Source organism: Danio rerio, chromosome 20 (assembly GCF_049306965.1).
Source record: "Danio rerio strain Tuebingen ecotype United States chromosome 20, GRCz12tu, whole genome shotgun sequence".
NCBI classification, from domain to species: Eukaryota; Metazoa; Chordata; class Actinopteri; order Cypriniformes; family Danionidae; genus Danio; species Danio rerio.
This window is the reverse complement of record NC_133195.1, coordinates 7,280,001-7,296,625: the sequence shown is the minus strand read 5'-3', so window position 1 is coordinate 7,296,625 and position 16,625 is coordinate 7,280,001. Positions and strand designations below refer to the sequence as shown.

Here is a 16,625-nt window from a genome sequence, read left to right as displayed (position 1 = left end):
TTCCTTTATTCGTTTGCTGGAAATTAGAACTGAATTTAGAAATAGTTGTGAAACAAATCTTTGCGCTTAATAAACGATATTAATTATGTAAAGGCTAATAAATGTCTGTGAGTACAACATGTTTCCTCATCTACGAAAGAAAGTGAAAGTAAATAATGGGGAGGCTCATCTCTCATTCTCGCGCTGTGCTCTGTAACTGTTTTCTCTCTAGTGAAGCGTTCAGTTTTTCCACTAACAAAGTTTGTCATGTAAATAGCAAATGCCCTATGGGGTGACGTAAAAGACTCTTAAAGGGAGTGGGAGATTAGACTATGATTGGTCTATTCTCAAAACACACCTATAACTAATTAGGAGAATAAGCTCAACCCTGTTAGACCATGCGCCACGGCGCAAAGCTGAGTTTTCTGTCCTTAAAATAGCCAACGTTGATTCAGTCACGCTCTTAATGCTTTTGCGGGCTTTGGAGTTTGCGCATGGATCGTCAAAATAGAGCCCATAATATCAGTAAAGTTACATACACTAAAAAGACAAAACATTAAATAAGAGTTTCATAAATAGCAAGAAAAAGAATTATACACGATTACAAACTTGATTTGCTTTTAGCCATTTCTTTAACTTGTATTTACATGTTGAATAATTTGTAATACCCTTAAATCAACAGGAAGTGTATTCCAGAAATGACTGGCTGTAACTAAGACTGACCTTGCAAAGGTTGTTCATTTAAACTGCACAGCACAGTCTCCACTAGTAATAGATCTTGTTGCTTTGGAACAAAGCCAGTGGAATAAATCACCAACTTATCCAGCACATGTTTTACACAGTGAATGCTCTTCCAGCCGCAACCCATCACTGGGAAACACTCACACACTCCCATTCACACACATACACTACGGACAGTTATGGCTTACCCAATTCACTTGTCCCAAATGTCTTTGGACTTGTGGGGGAAACCGGAGCAGCTGGAGGAGACCCATATGAACGAGGGGAGAACATGCAAACTCCACACAGAAACGCCAACTGACCCAGCCGAGGCTCAAATCAGCGACCTTCTTGCTGTGAGGACTACTTCCTGCTTTGCTACTGTTCGGACGTCTTTGCCCACTGCTCCGCTCTTCGCACTCTTGCTTTTATATCCTAAACCCTAATTTTAACTTGAGCCTATCAGCACAGTGCTCAAACAACACGGCTTGAAGATCAGCATCGATCAACTTCTTCATTCTTTTATATCACATTTTACCTGTTTTTATGTTTTGTTTTGTTTTTACGCATTTTTATTATTTGTTTTTATTTTTATTTTACTTGTTTCTTTTATTCTTGTTTATGTAAAGCACTTTGAATTGCCACTGTGTATGAAATGTGCTATATAAATAAACTTGCCTTGCCTTGCCTTGCCTAGAGGTGGAGCATATCCATTTAAAATTTTAAAAATCATACGAGCATAAGCCAAGTATTCATACTTTTCTATTAATAATGTTTTTGTATTATATTACAGTGATGATGCGTAATAGTCTTCTGATCAAATACTTTAAGTGTCTGTTTATTAAGTGATTTAATTGATTTTACTGGTGTGTGACAAACTGTACCGTAAATAAATCATATAAATCTTTGCATATGCGCAATACTATTACTGCAATTAATATCAGAACTAAATAAATATTACACATATTTACAAAAGAAAAAATAAATAGACTCAGTAATGGGCTAAAACAGGGGTGGCCAACTCTTTTCCTGGCGAGCCACCTTTCCGCAGATTTCAGTGGCTACCCATATCAAACACACCTGAACCAATTAATTAGGACCTGAACACCACATGATAATTACAGGCAGGTGTGTTTGATAGAGGTTGCAACTAAAATCTGCGGGAAGGTGGCTCTCCAGGAACAGGGTTGGCCACCCCTGGGCTAAAATATGTGTAAATCTGCGGTTCTGCGCAGATTCTGTGTGGGCTTGTATTATTATTTGGGTAAGTTACATTTAAAAGTAATACATTACAATGTTGCTTATTTTTTTCATTTCATTATTATGATTTTTAAAGTAGTGAGTTACTTTAGGCGACGCGGTGGCACAGTAGGTAGTGCTGTCGACTCACACAGCAAGAAGTCACTGGTTCGAGCCTCAGATGGATCTGTTGGAGTTTCTGTGTAGAGTTTGCATGTTCTCCCCGCATTTGCATCTGTTTCCTCTGGGTTTCCCTTACAGTCCAAAGACATGCAGTACAGGTGAATTGGGTAAGCTAAAATTTTCCAGTGTATGTGTGTGAATAAGTGTGTATGGATGTTTCCCAGAGATGGGTTGCAGCTGAGAGGGCATCCACTGCATAAAACATATGCTGGATATTTGGCGGTTCATTCCGCTGTGGGGGCCCCAGATTAATAAAGGGACTAAGCCACAAAGAAAATGAATGAATGATAAGTTAATTTACTTTAGCATTACTTTTTTTCATTCTGGCTCTAGGGAGTGTTTATTTATTTACTGTGTATTTACTATACTGTTAGTCAAGTGAAGAAAACATCTGAATATAATGTCAATTCACATCAGCACAGCTAAAGAACCTTTTATATATAGTATTTAAAGGCAATACATATTCTATATATATATAGTATTTAAAGGCAATACAGAATCTACAAGTGAGATTAATAAATAAATTTATAGAAATAGTTAAGAAAAGTAATTATGGTCAGTAAATTATGGGGTAATTTTCATTTTTGGGTGAACTATTCCTTTAAGTTAGTGGTTCTTAAAGTGGGGGTCGGGACCCCCCAAGGGGTCGTGGGACAATGAAGGGGGGTCGCCTGGGGATTTCCAAAAAATCTGTTTATTTTTATTAAACCATTAGAATTACAAAATTTTATGAATAACCTACTGAAGAGAAAAAAAATAGTAGCTTATAGTTACTAGTTCTATTGGATTGCGACCCCTGGGGTAATTGCATTAAATTAATTGCATTTAATAATTATGCCATATTTACAGCAATGACATGCATTAAAAAAAATTCAACAAGGAATAGATTTGAGTCTATTGGTGTGTGTGCACCATTGCATGCAAGGTTTCTGTATTTATAACCGCCTCAGAAGATATTAGGGGTCGCGAGTCACTGGCGATATTTTGGGGGTCACAGACTGAAAAGTTTGGGAACCCCTGCTATAAGTTAGAACTACAGGTACAGTTAGTTATATGTACTTTCAATTTCTATCACATGGGGCAGAAAAGCTATCAATCAATAAATGAGAAAACAAAGTAACTGCATTACATTTTTAAAAGTAACTTTACCAACTAATCAAAGTAACCTAATCATGTACCTCAGATTACTTGTACTGCAATAATTTCATCAACACTGATTAACTTTTCCCATTTTCTAAATGTCTTTAAAGTAAAGTGTATTCAGTGCTCAGCATAACTGAGTGCACCCTATTTTAAAAATGAATATTTTTAACATTTCTTATTGAATGTAGGCCATGGGTGTCCAGAGTCGATGGAGGGCCAGTGTTCTGTTGAGTTTAGCTTCAGCTTAACTCCGCACACCTGCCAGGAAGTTTCTAGTTTATCTAGGTAAAGCTTGATTAGCTGGTTCAGGTGTGTTTGATTAGGGTTGGAGCTGAACTCTCCAAGACACTGACCCTCCAGGACCGTATTTAGACAATCCTGATATAGGCAATGTATTTTGGTGCATTTAAAGGGCACCTAGGTTACCCCTTTTTTTCAGATTTAATATAAGTCTTTTGCGTCTCTAGAATGTGTATATAAAGTTTCAGATCAAAATACCCATCAGATTTTTCATTATACCTTTTACAAGATGCTGTTTTATACTGATTTCCAGCAGGGGGTGGTTTTGTCGTACTGCGCCTTTAAGCCGAGTTCTGCCCGCCCACTGTTTCTATATGCCTTCCCACATGCTTTAATCTCCTCCCTCAGCTGCGTCAGACAACAGACAGACTTAAAGGAAGGAGGTCTCACGTAGCGTTTGTGAGAAATACTACAGTAAGAACTAACCTTTACTAATCAGTATTGTGAAGTTGCATTGATGAGTCACACACAATATCGTTACAAAGTTAACACACACACACACACACACACACACGCACACACACACATACACACGCACACAGATACACACCCACACGCAGGCAGGCAGGCAGACAGGCAGAGCGCGCTTAGCTTAATTAAGGCTAACCTCAAGTACTGTGTGGATATCTGTTATGTTAATGTACAAAATAAACCTGATTTAACTTCCACAAACCGGGATTGAAGCGTCTTCTTTTATAATTGTTCTGACACGCGGCTGTGCTGATGAAGTAAAGCTGAAGTAAAACGCTGTAATTAATTACACACATACTCTGTTTTAAAACACTTTAAACATGTAAAACTTACTTTTAATCACATTTATTGATGATTGCTGATCCTAGCGAACAGAACAGACCTTTTAATCCCGGTTGCTTTGCGTATGTCTGTCTGGTCTTGTTGACATATACACGTGATTACCGGAACATGTTAATGCGCGCAGCTGTCAATCAATTCGGTGGGCGGGGGGATCGCACACCTACGTAATGGTGCGATCGATTTGAAAACAGCTCCAATTGGCCGACCCTTTTTTTGTAGTTAAATTGAAAAAAAAGGACTGGGTGTGTTCATATCATCCTAGTATGACGGTCTATACACTATACCAACACACAGATCTGTCCAAACAGCTTGAAAAGTAGATTTTTTACCATAGGTGCCCTTTAAATAAAACAGATTTATTAAACAGATAAATTTATTAAAATAACATTTTAGTCACCAAACATATTTAGAAATTGAAAGATAATACAATTAAATTTAAGCAAAATATGGCAAAAATAAATTACAATCTACAAATTTCAACTAAATTTTTCAACTTTTTTGATTTGTTCCTCTTTTTTAAAATTTGTGTTTAATATTTTTCTATAGCATAAATTTGGGTGTACTAGTTTTTGGACCATTATCGTAAGTTATTTTGTTAGATAAGCTCCAGATTTGGCTGCAGTATTCACTAATCTAATGTATATGCACAAATATTGTATAGCTTCCTTTTAAAAAATATGAATTTAAAAGATAGATTTGTGAGGGTTGTGCTCATATATGCTGAGTACATACAGTTGAAGTCAGAGTTATTAGCCTCTCTGAATTATTAGCCCCGTTTATTTTTTTCCCCAATTTCTGTTTAATGGAGATAACTTTTGTCAATGCATTTCTAAACATAATAGTTTTAATAACTCTTCTATAATAACTGTTTTATTTTATCTTTGCCATGATGACAGTAAATAAAATTTGACTAGATAATTTTTTAAGCCCCTTTATGCAGCTTTACGTGACATTTAACGGCTTAACTAGGTTAGTTAGGTGTACTAGGCAGATTAGGGTAATTAGGCAAGTTATTGTATAATAATGGTTTGTTCTGTAGACAAATGGAAAAAAAAATTTGCCTGAAGGGGCTAATAATTTTGTCCTTAAAATGGTGTTTAGAAAATTAAAAACTGTTTTATTTTCTAATCCAGAAGAAAAAATATTATCAGACATACTGTGAAAATTTCCTTTCTCTGTTAAACATCATTTGGGGGGCTAATAAAAAAAAAATATTTAAAGGGGGGCTAATAATTCTAACTTCAACTGTATGTAAATATTTTAGAACAACCAGAAAGCAAAAAAAAAAGAAACACTTGAAATATGTAATACTCTAAAAACATTTAAATTCATCTAAATGTGCAATTTTTTATTGTTTATATCTTTCTGTGTCAGCTAAAGTTAAATTATATGAATATGTAATAAGTCTTGATATTGTGGCATTGAATTAATAAAGTGAGAAAAAACAGACTCTGATACAAAACAACAACTGTATATCACAGATTTACATCACAGTTAAAGTCAAAATTATTAGCTCATGTAAATGTTTTTTATATATATTTCCCAAATCTTAACAGAGCAAGGAATTTTTCAGTCAGTAAGTGTAGAAAACTAAAAAGTCTTATTGTTGTTATGTTTTGGATAGATAGTGAACATTAATAAACATTTTAAGGTCAAAATTATTAGCCCCTTTAAGCTATTTTCGATTGTCTACATATAAACCATCATTATACAATGATGCTTACCTACCCAAACTCACTTAGTTAACCCAATTAACCTAGTTAAGCCTTTAAATGTCACTTTAAGCTCTATATAAGTGTCTTTAAAAGTATCTAGTCAAATATTATTTACTGTCATCATGGCAAAGATAAAATAAATCAGTTATTAGAGATGAGTTATTAAAAATATTATGTTTAGAAGTGTGCTGAAAAACAACTACTTTCCATTAAACAGAAATTGGGGAAAAAATACTCCTTTGTTCTCCTTCAAGTGGTAATTGCTGTAATCTTAAACCCTGAAAAACTGTTAATCAAAGCAGTGCTTGGGACATCAGAAAGTGCCCAAGAGGATTACCCTGTCATTTGCTCATTCTCACTTGCTAAGCACTAATGAATCCACCAGTTTAGGCATGTCCTGTGATGTGACAGTGAGTGTGAGAGCTGTGAGGATTTCCTCTGATTGTTTACAGTCAGAAAAGCTTCAATTAAGCAGAAAATCAAATAGCTGATCTTTCATTGTGGCGAGTACCGGCAGACATAATAGCAAAGTCATTATGCAAACATTTCTCATAAAAGAATCAAGCGTGAATAAGTGTGTATGTGTATATGAGTGTGTAGAAAACATAATAGCTATAATGATAATTAGTAAATAGTTATGATATACAGTATATCAGGGGGTCACCGACATGGTGCCCATGGGCACCAGGTAGCCCGCCAGGTTCACATGAGTTGCCCGCGGGCCTGTTCTAAAAATAGCCCATCATAGCACCACATATGAGTAAGCTGCATCTAATATTTTTATAGGTATTATTTTTAAATCACACTTGCATTGGTGTAAATTTGAAAATTACCTCAAGTGATATATTTTATTAAAAAAAAAAAAAACTTTAAAAACAATTTCAGACAAATGTAGTGTTGCATATTGATATTTATCTAACTTGTTAAATCATTGTTGACAACTACTGTGAGAAAACATTAACATGATCAATGTCTTCACATAGATGAATATTATTAATTATTATTAATAACATATAATTAAAAGTAAATTAAGAAAAATGTGTTATTTAATAACTGGTAGCCCTTCACACTAATCGGTACCCAAGAAGTAGCTCTCAGTTTCCAAAAGGTTGGTGACCCCTGCAGTATATTATTAAAAACAATAAACAACGCCCCTGTGCCAAGGTTAAAGCTAATGTTAATGTTACATATGTAAATACACACACATACAGTTGAAGTCAGAATTATTATCCCCCCAGAATTATTAGCCCCCTGTTTATTTTCCCCCCAGTTTCTGTTTAACAGAGATTTTTTTCAACACATTTCTAAACATAATAGTTTTTATAACTCATTTCTAATAACTGATTTATTTTATCTTTGCCATAATGACAGTAAATAATATTTGACTGGATATTTTTCAAGACACTTCTATACAGTTTAAAGTGACATTTAAAGGCTTAACTAGGTTAATTACGTCAACTAGGCAGGTTAGGGTAATTAGAAAAGTCATTGTATAATGATGGTTTATTCTGTAGACTACTGAAAAAAAATATATAGTTTAAAGGGGCTAATAATTTTGACCTTAAAATGGCTTTTAAAAAAATTAAAACTGCTTTTATTCTAGCCAAAATAAAATAAATATGACTTTCTCCAGAAGAGAAAATACTATCAGACATACTGTAAAAATTGCCTGAATCTGTTAAACATCATTCGGTAAAATATTTACAAAAGAAACAAAATTTAAAGGGTGCACACACACACACACACACACACACACACACACACACACACACACACACACACACACATTTTGTGTACTATTTGCATATTCTAATAAAAAAAAGGAAAAAAAGGAGGCTGGTTTAAGCCCCGGCTGCGTCAGTTATCAATATCATGTCTGTGTGGAGTTTGCAAGTTAATGTTTAACAAAAGATGAATACTAGTTATATATTTTTCTCTTTTAGTTTGCTATTATAAATTACCACCATATTTTGGAATAAAAAGAGAAAACTGTTCAATATAAAGGAAACAGAATTGTTATTTTAGTTATCAAATATGAGGTAAAGGTATCTGTTAGTCAGGTTTAAGCCCAGTTTTTATGCATGCAATGGATTGATTGTGAGCTTATACATTTTGTTTCCTTGATTAAAAATCACAACAATGAACAAACCTGTCTTCGACAAAGCACGCCCATCAGCACACACACACACACACACACACACACACACACACACACACACACACACACACACACACACACACACACACACACAGAAAAAAACTGCCCCCAACAAAAATGTCAACACACAAACCACACCCACCAAACTCGTCCGCCCGCTTTCAATGTCGAAGAGCGCATATTAAGCCCCGCCCACCGGTTTGACTGCCCGTCCGAGAGTGACTGCGGTTGCAGAGACCGGTTCCTCCTCTACCGGACATTTATGGTTTGCCTTTGGCCGTGACGTGTAACCGGCCACCGACGATTTACATAGTCACAGGGGGATCGTCCGGTAAGTACATAGACATCATGGTGACCGCATGTAGCAGTAATGATATCCAGTCTTAAATAACACTACAGGTGTAGCTTTCCCATGACGCAACAGAAATGACGTGCAGCGAAAGCTTGTCGGTCCGGTACTGTAAGTTGATGCCAATTCAAACATGAAGGGCTTTTCCTCTTTTTTTTTTTGAGAGAGAGAGAGAGTCGCGGTGATTATTCGGTAGGTTTGAACATAATGGCTGTGTCTCTGCAGCAAGTGAGCAGCCTAAATAGACAGCACAGCGGTTTCAGTCCATTATAGGCGCCTGGTCACTCAGAGCGAGCCGAAAATGCAGCCTGGATAGGCAGCACAGCAGGTCTCGAATCGAGACAGCCCACATTCTGGACATGACGATAGCCTGTTTACCCCGTGCACAATAAGTGCACGAGTGGGTACTCTTATTCTTAAAGGGACAGACAAAAAAAAAAAAAAAAAAAAGACCACTGGTCTCTTATTTACCCCTCATTCTGCAGTATGACTTAAGTTCTCATGTGGAATACAAAACAATAGGCATTGTTTTTAACAATTGTCATTAACAATTGACAGATTCGCCTTATTGGCAATAGTATGGAGTTACATTTGTGCCAAAAATAATTCAACTTTTTGTTTTGCTCTATACTCTATTCTGTTCTACAGTCACTTTTAAGATAAATTAGAATATATTAATATGTATGCTCTCTGTTTACGTTCAGTTGCTCAGCTCAGCTTTGTCATCTTTACTGTCTTCCATAAGTTCATATAGTAATCCTTCCAGTCTTGTTCTGGCTTTCGTGGAAGTGTTTAGGTGTAATATGTAAGCATGTCTAATTTGAAAGCATGCCATAAATGCACAGAAAAAAAAAGAAAGTCATATCTACCGGTAAAGTACACATCATCATATACTTCATGTCAGATTGAGAGAAAATGGACTATGCAAAGCTGCTCGGTTTACAGTGGCAACTTTGGAAACCACTTAATTTTTTTCAATTATACGATATTCAAATTTTGATTAATATTTAAAATTTTAAAATTTTATTTTTAAAATAATATTTTAGAAAAGATTTTATTTTGTTAAAAGAGTACAGATTTGAGAAAAAAATTAAGGGCTCTTGTTCTATGACAGCAAATCAATACCAAAATTAATTGAGCGCAGCGGTGATGTTTATGCGCAAGGAGAACTGAACCGCGAGCAGATTACCGGCCTACACGCGAGGAAACTACAGTTTATCATCATCTGTGTGCATGATGTGCGCTCTCGCGAGCGATGTCATGCCTACAGCGCACGTGCGATTAGTTCTCTCCGCTCACTTGCTGGTTCTTCTCTCTGCTTGCGTGAAACATTTCAAATTTTTGTCAGTCCTGGGGCAGGACTTGGTTTACTTGTTATCCCTAAAGCGCCTTTCCACTGCACACGACATTTGGACACGACTGTCGAAGTACGCCCCCTTGTGGCAGTCGCAAAGTATTTTCAGTGTTGTTGTGCACCAAGGGAGAGAAGCTGATTCTTGCAGTGTCCGAAATAAAGGAGTGCAAAAGCAAGAGCCATAATTCTCTGTGTGTTTACATGGTTTCAAGAGTTCACACTTAGCTGATTATTGATTGGCATGCTATCCCTGAGCTCATGAGATCCTCGAGCCTGGGGCTCCCTCCCATTGCAAGGCAGGAGGGGAGTTTGAGCTCAGGTAGATCTCGATTACTCCAATGCTGTAGTAACTAATGAACAGTAAGTGATTGCTCTTTGGAGATAACTACATACTAGAAGCATGTCTATGGTGCCGATTTGGATTAGTCAATTAACTTAATTTGCATGTTTTTGGACAGTGGTAGGAAACCGGGGAACCCGGGGGAAACCCACGTGAGCATGGATATAGCAGCATATAGCCTGCGCCATAGCATACGCGTGTGCTTGACGCAAAAGTATAAATCAGGCTTTACAAAGCAGTTGATTCATTTTTGGCACAATTTATACCTCATACAGTAGAAGTAAATGGACATTAAAGTTGTCCTTTTGGGTTCTGAATAACATTAAAGTGACAAATGGTTCATCTTGTATAACAAATATTTTTAATAGAAATTTATCATATTTCCCATTAGTTTTTCTTCTAATAGTGTCCCACTGCACAATACTCAGCAGTCAGTGTGCTTGATATGATTTATTTTAGGTGGCAGATTTTTGTTCCATTTTGGTGTGCCCTGTTACTCATATGGGTGAAAGGTGAACACCTCCACCTCTTTTTGTTTATTAGGCAGGGTGTGATTTTTTTTTTAAGTGCGTCATCACATCATGTACACTACTTAAGATGTTAAAATTGTTCTAGACTTACATAATGTTAGAACGACTTGCATTTCTGTCTCACACCTTCACACAGCGTAGTGAATGAGGGAGGTGAAAGACGATAGTGGGCCTGTGATAATGTCTACAGACAGAGAGCCTCCCGTCACCGCTAAACTCCTTCACCTCATGTTTCTCTCCACCTACTGGGGAATGCAGATATGGGTCACCTTCATATCAGGTGGGTTAGCTCGCTTTTGTTTGTTTGTTTGTGGTTATTTCTTGATTGATAGAATGTTTGAAGTGCACTTTTACAAGTATAATTTTACAGCTGTACTTATGATAAGATGAGCGAATGATGATAAGATAAAGCATTAAAAAAGTAATTAAAAATTAAAATCTACTGTTAATTAACTTTGTCTCAGGCCAGCCAAAATGTTAGTGGCTTTCATTTACTGTAGGTCATTAAAGAAGAGCTTTTGCTGAAACTATTGTTATTGGTGATTCATAAACTGCAAGTAAGATGAATTTTTAGTTCAGTATATGTGGAAAAAATGAAAGAAATACCTTTAATCTTAATGTTAATGTTACATTTCTGTTGTAAATAAGCAGCATTGTCTCATGTGTGAGTTTGTGTTTTGATTCACAAACCTCATCAGGATAATCCGAAGCCAAAGTTATCAATTTTGTTTTGCCTGTATCATCAACATCATTATTATTATTTTGACTGTCCAATTTCACATTTCCTTTGTGGATCAGATTTAGCTGAACAGTTTTCATAATGTTTTACTGAAGAGAAAAAGTCACATGCATCTTGGATGGCCTGAGGGTGAATAAATAAACAACTGATTTGTGTTTATGGTTGAACTTTTTAAAAGTGCACCATCGGATTAATAATTTAGCTTAAAAGTACACTTAAAGAATTAGCATTTGATTGTTTTGTATTTTGATAAACATACTAAAGCACAAATAAAGTACTTCATTGTTTATGTCATGGGCCTAATATTTAACAGTAGTGCTGTTTGATATTAGGCCTATTTTTAAAGTTACCATATTTTAAATTGCAAATGTGTAAACCTGATATTTTTCATAAATGTTTGTCATTACGTTTATTATGACCGTACATTACATCACCTTTTCAAATAAAAAAGAAGTTTATATCAAAAATTACAAATGAAACTGTACTTATATTCCAACTAACTACACTTAAATACCTTTAAACCCAAGCAATTAAGTTTTTAAATGTATCCTCCTCAGTAGCCGTTTTATTAGAATTATTAGCCCCCTGTTTATTTTTTCCCCTCAATTTCTGTTTAATGGAGAGAAGATTTTTTCACCCCATTTGTAAACATAATAGTTTTTTTCCTTACATTGTTTATACATATATACATGCATATATACAGTTGAAGTCAGATTTATTTGCCCTCTTCGATTTTTTTTTCTTCTTTTTTAAATATTTTCCAAATGATGTTTAACAGAGATGTTTGACACAGTGTGTCTGATAATATTTTTTCTTCTGGAGAAAGTCTTATTTGTTTTATTTCGGCTAGAGTAAAATCTGTTTTGAGTTTTTTATGAACCATTTTAGGGACAAAATTATTAGCTCCTTTAAGCTATATTTTTTCTCGATAATCTACAGAACAAACCACTGTTATACAATAACTTGCCTAATTCCCCTAACCTGCCTAGTTAACCTAATTAACCTAGTTAAGCCTTTAAATGTCACTTTAAGCTGTATAGAAGTGTCTTGAAAAATATCTAGTAAAATATTATTTACAGTCATCATGGTAAAGATAAAATAAATCGGTTATTAGAAATGAGTTATTAAAATTATTATGTTTAGAAATGTGTTGAAAAAATCTCCTGTCTGTTAAACAGAAATTAGGGAAAAAATAAACAAGCGGTCTAATAATTTAGGGGGGCTAATAATTCTGACTTCAACTGTATATATATATAAACCCACTTCAACAAACCCTAAATACACTACCTAAAGAAAGATAGTTTAAAGAAAGTATTAATAAAAACCGTAATAATAGAAAAAACTGCAACATTTCAACAAATAAAAGAAGAAAAATAAAATAAATAAATAAAATAATTAATGCATAAATAAATAGAGTGACATCAGTAATGGGTGATATGATCAGGGATAATGCTGTGCTGTCTTACAATGGTAGGTTAAAATAGGAGAAGCTTGAGGTTCTGGACACAGAAAGAAAAGACAAAATAATTACAGAAAAAAGATTTCAGTTACATACAAGACAGTCACATTATTCCCCAGGAAGTACACTAAACATAATACATTTATTAACTCATTTTTAATAACTGATTTCTTTTATCTTCGCTATGATGACAGCACATAATATTTGACTAGATATTTTTCAAGACTCTTCTATACAGCTTAAAGTGACAATTATTGGCTTAACTAGGTTCATTAAGTTAACTAGGCAGGTTAGGGTAAATAGGCAAGTTATTGTATAATGATGATTTGTTCTGTAGCCTATCGAAAAAACATATAGCTTAAGGAGGCTAATAATTTGTACATTAAAATAGTTTTAAAAAATTTAAAACTGCTTTTATTCTAGCCGAAATAAAACAAATAAGACTTTCTCCAGAAGAAAAATATTATCAGACATACTGTGACAATTTCCTAAATCTGTTAAACATCATTTGGGAAATATAAAAAAAAAATAATAATAAATTTAAGGGGGGAGGGTAATAATTCTGACTTCAACTAATGCTAAATGTAAAATGTCAGATGTCTCTGTGAGTGTGCTGCAAATGAAATTTCCCTACGGGGACAAAGGAAGTTAACTAACTAAACTAAAATGCATTTTCATTACATTGTAAACATATGTACAATTATAGACATTTTTACACAAGTATATTCTTTGAAATGACATTTAAAAAGTATGCTAAACTGCACTTCTATGTAATTTTAGCATCATTTTCAGAATTAAATTCTTAAGTTTTACTTATTGTTTTGTTTTGTTCAGGCTTTGTGATGGACAACCATCTAAACCGACACACATTTGGCTTCATTCAAAGCCGGCTTTTCCCGTTTTACCTGCATATCGGCTCAGCCTGCGCTTTCTTCAACCTCACCATCTTTGCCATGTACCATCCCAGCAACATGCTGGATGACAAAGAGGCCTTCCAGGTGTTTTTACCATGACTTTACTCTAAAGAAAGCCTATATTTGGAGAACTAATGCTTATATTCAGTAACAAGAATTGAAAATCTTTTTTTTTTTTTTGACCAATTATAATTATCTGCAAAATAAAATTATAAATGCCAATTTATATACTCGAAATTTGCAAGAAATTCTACAAGACCTTAATACTGTAAATTAGAACACATACTAATTATTTACTCTAAGCCTTACTGGGTCGAACTTGAGATCCGAATCAGTCTGATTCATTAGCAAATTACTTGGTTTGGGATAGGGCTGCATGATATTGGAAAATTCTGGCATTGCGATATTTTGTTTCGCTGCAATATATAGAGCTATGAAAACAATTTCACCAGATGGCTTGAATAGCTCTATTTGTGAAAAATCATTCATTTAGACTGGTTGGGTTGGTTTTGTAAAGGTGTGAGCCATTTATAAAAAAAAAAGTGCTGTCCATCGATAAAAAAAGTTTGACTAATTAATCGCACTCTTTTTTTGCAATTAATCGTGATTAATCACATTTAAAAAACTGAAACTTGCAATTTTGGCCGTTCAAATGTAAAATTAATGTAAACGCAAGACAAAAACTATTTCAATTCAAAATATAATTGTTTATTAGAATTTTTGTTTAACTTGTAACACAGATTTCTTCATGTAAACAACATACCCACAATAAACCATCAAGATCCTGGCTTGACAGCCATATTTATTACAGAAATAAAAAACGCAAGCATGTTAATGCCATTTAAATTTCAAAACAATCAATGCCAATAAAGAAAAAAATGATTTCCATGTTGGATTCTAAGTGGACTGAAAAGAAGGCAAAATATAGGCATTGCAGATATGGAAATTGGAAAATTATAATAACAATAAAGTATTGAATACAAACAATTGCACTCATTGAAAAGTTGTATTGCTGATAGTTGAGAACATTAATCATAAAGTAGAAACAATTTTGCTCAGTCCTCATTTGCATTCAGCCAGTTGCTAAGACATTCCAGTCTGTTGACATTATCGGGGGACAATGTGGACCTTTTCTTTTGAATGATGTGAGCTGAGAGTGAGAACAGTCTCACAAGCAGGATCACTGAATCAGCATAAGCATTCCGGTGCCTAATTTTGTTGCCACTGGTGCTGCGATGAGGATGTAAGAAGCTTCAAGCGTTACATCAAAGGCACCCACAGGTACGCGTTGAGTCACACTAAAGGCTTATTCTTACAGGGACTTTGGTCACACCATCTCTAAACATTTAAACAACTTTGAGGGATACGGACAACAATGTTTAGGTATTTGTTCTTGTTGCTAGGCACACACACACACACGCTCGCAGGACAGCCGGAGCGACTCCCTTCAGATTCATCAGGCATGATTGTGTTCATCAAATTTGCTTAAACTAAGCATTCTAAAGTATGGCTGTAGCCTGTTTCACAAGGATTCTGACACAACAATGTGAAGCAGACGCTTTACAATAGTTGCGTTTAAGGGGGAACGTTTGAGGGCTCATGATGAAAGACAGAGGAATGCACTCGCATTCAGCTCGCGACTTCATCTAGCACTTTCTGAGTACATTTACATGGACACCAATACTCCGATTTTAATGTTTAAAATAATACTATTCAATTCCAATAAAAAAAAAGTCGAAAGATTAAAAAAGAAACTCTGGAGGAAACGCTGGATAAGTAATGTGACATTAATTGTTTTATAATGAAACTTGCCTTCAAAAAGTGCTTAATTTGTCTTATCCATATTTCTTTGCATGTTGAACACACGTCGACAACAACAGGAAAAACCTACAACTGCGTTAATTGCGTTAATTTTTTAAAATCGATAATTTTTTTTTAATTAATCGCATGCGTTAACGCACTAATTTTGACAGCTCTAATAGAAAATAAAATTAAAGGAATAATTACAATTGAGCAAAGAAAAAGTAAATAAACAGTTCTTCATAGTTTTCCGGAGAGTCAAACAGTATTCAAATACAAAAATGTAGTCATGTAAAAAACACAGTATAGTCTTCATTGTGTTAATAAATCAGTAATGTTTTCCTTATTAAAGTTACAAATGTTTTACGTTATTGTGCCCAAATGCTTCACACTTTCTTGAAATGCTTTTAAAACATGCAAATGATGTTCACCCTGTTATGGTTATACGTTGCGATGACTCTACAAATCTATTTAACTGTTCATTGACCATAATCCCAATTTAACATTGCATATCCTGCGATGTGACGTTTGCGGACACATACATTGCGTTATCAATGCCGAAACAGTATATTGTGCAGCCCTCGTTTGTGAAGTGGATTTACTGATCAAAATCAAATCAAAAGAAAAATGTCCATTTATTCAGTTGACTTTATCACACAAAATTGTTACCATTACAATAATGTGCATTCTTCTGAAGCCATGTAAATATTTTAAGAGAAATGTGATGCTTCCAAACTCCAGTCCCATTAATTGTAATTGTAGGGAAATCAGCGGCCAACATTTTTTAAAATTTCTTCTTTTTTTGTAAATAATAAAAAAAATAAACGTTAAATAGATTTGAAAATGCTTTAAACCCTTATTCAAAGTTACAACCAGTCTTTTAATTTCCA

At 34.7% G+C, this 16,625-nt stretch overlaps 3 protein-coding genes across 3 annotated transcripts in view; 2 read left to right on the top strand and 1 right to left on the bottom strand.

Annotated features, from left to right (window-relative positions):
* dsg2.2 (desmoglein 2, tandem duplicate 2) overlaps window positions 1-16,625 on the bottom strand; it is a 713,230-nt gene that overhangs the window by 238,222 nt on the left and 458,383 nt on the right. The gene's annotated exons all lie outside the window — the stretch shown is intronic.
* usp24 (ubiquitin specific peptidase 24) overlaps window positions 1-16,625 on the top strand; it is a 746,345-nt gene that overhangs the window by 443,876 nt on the left and 285,844 nt on the right. The window lies entirely within an intron of this gene.
* si:ch211-121a2.4 overlaps window positions 8,448-16,625 on the top strand; it is an 8,818-nt gene continuing 640 nt past the window's right edge. Inside the window, exons 1-3 of the mRNA XM_693051.7 lie at window positions 8,448-8,581; window positions 10,960-11,103; window positions 13,856-14,019. Of these exons, the coding sequence (XP_698143.3) occupies window positions 10,968-11,103; window positions 13,856-14,019 (300 nt within the window). The 5' untranslated portion in view covers window positions 8,448-8,581; window positions 10,960-10,967. The remainder of the gene's footprint in view (window positions 8,582-10,959; window positions 11,104-13,855; window positions 14,020-16,625) is intronic.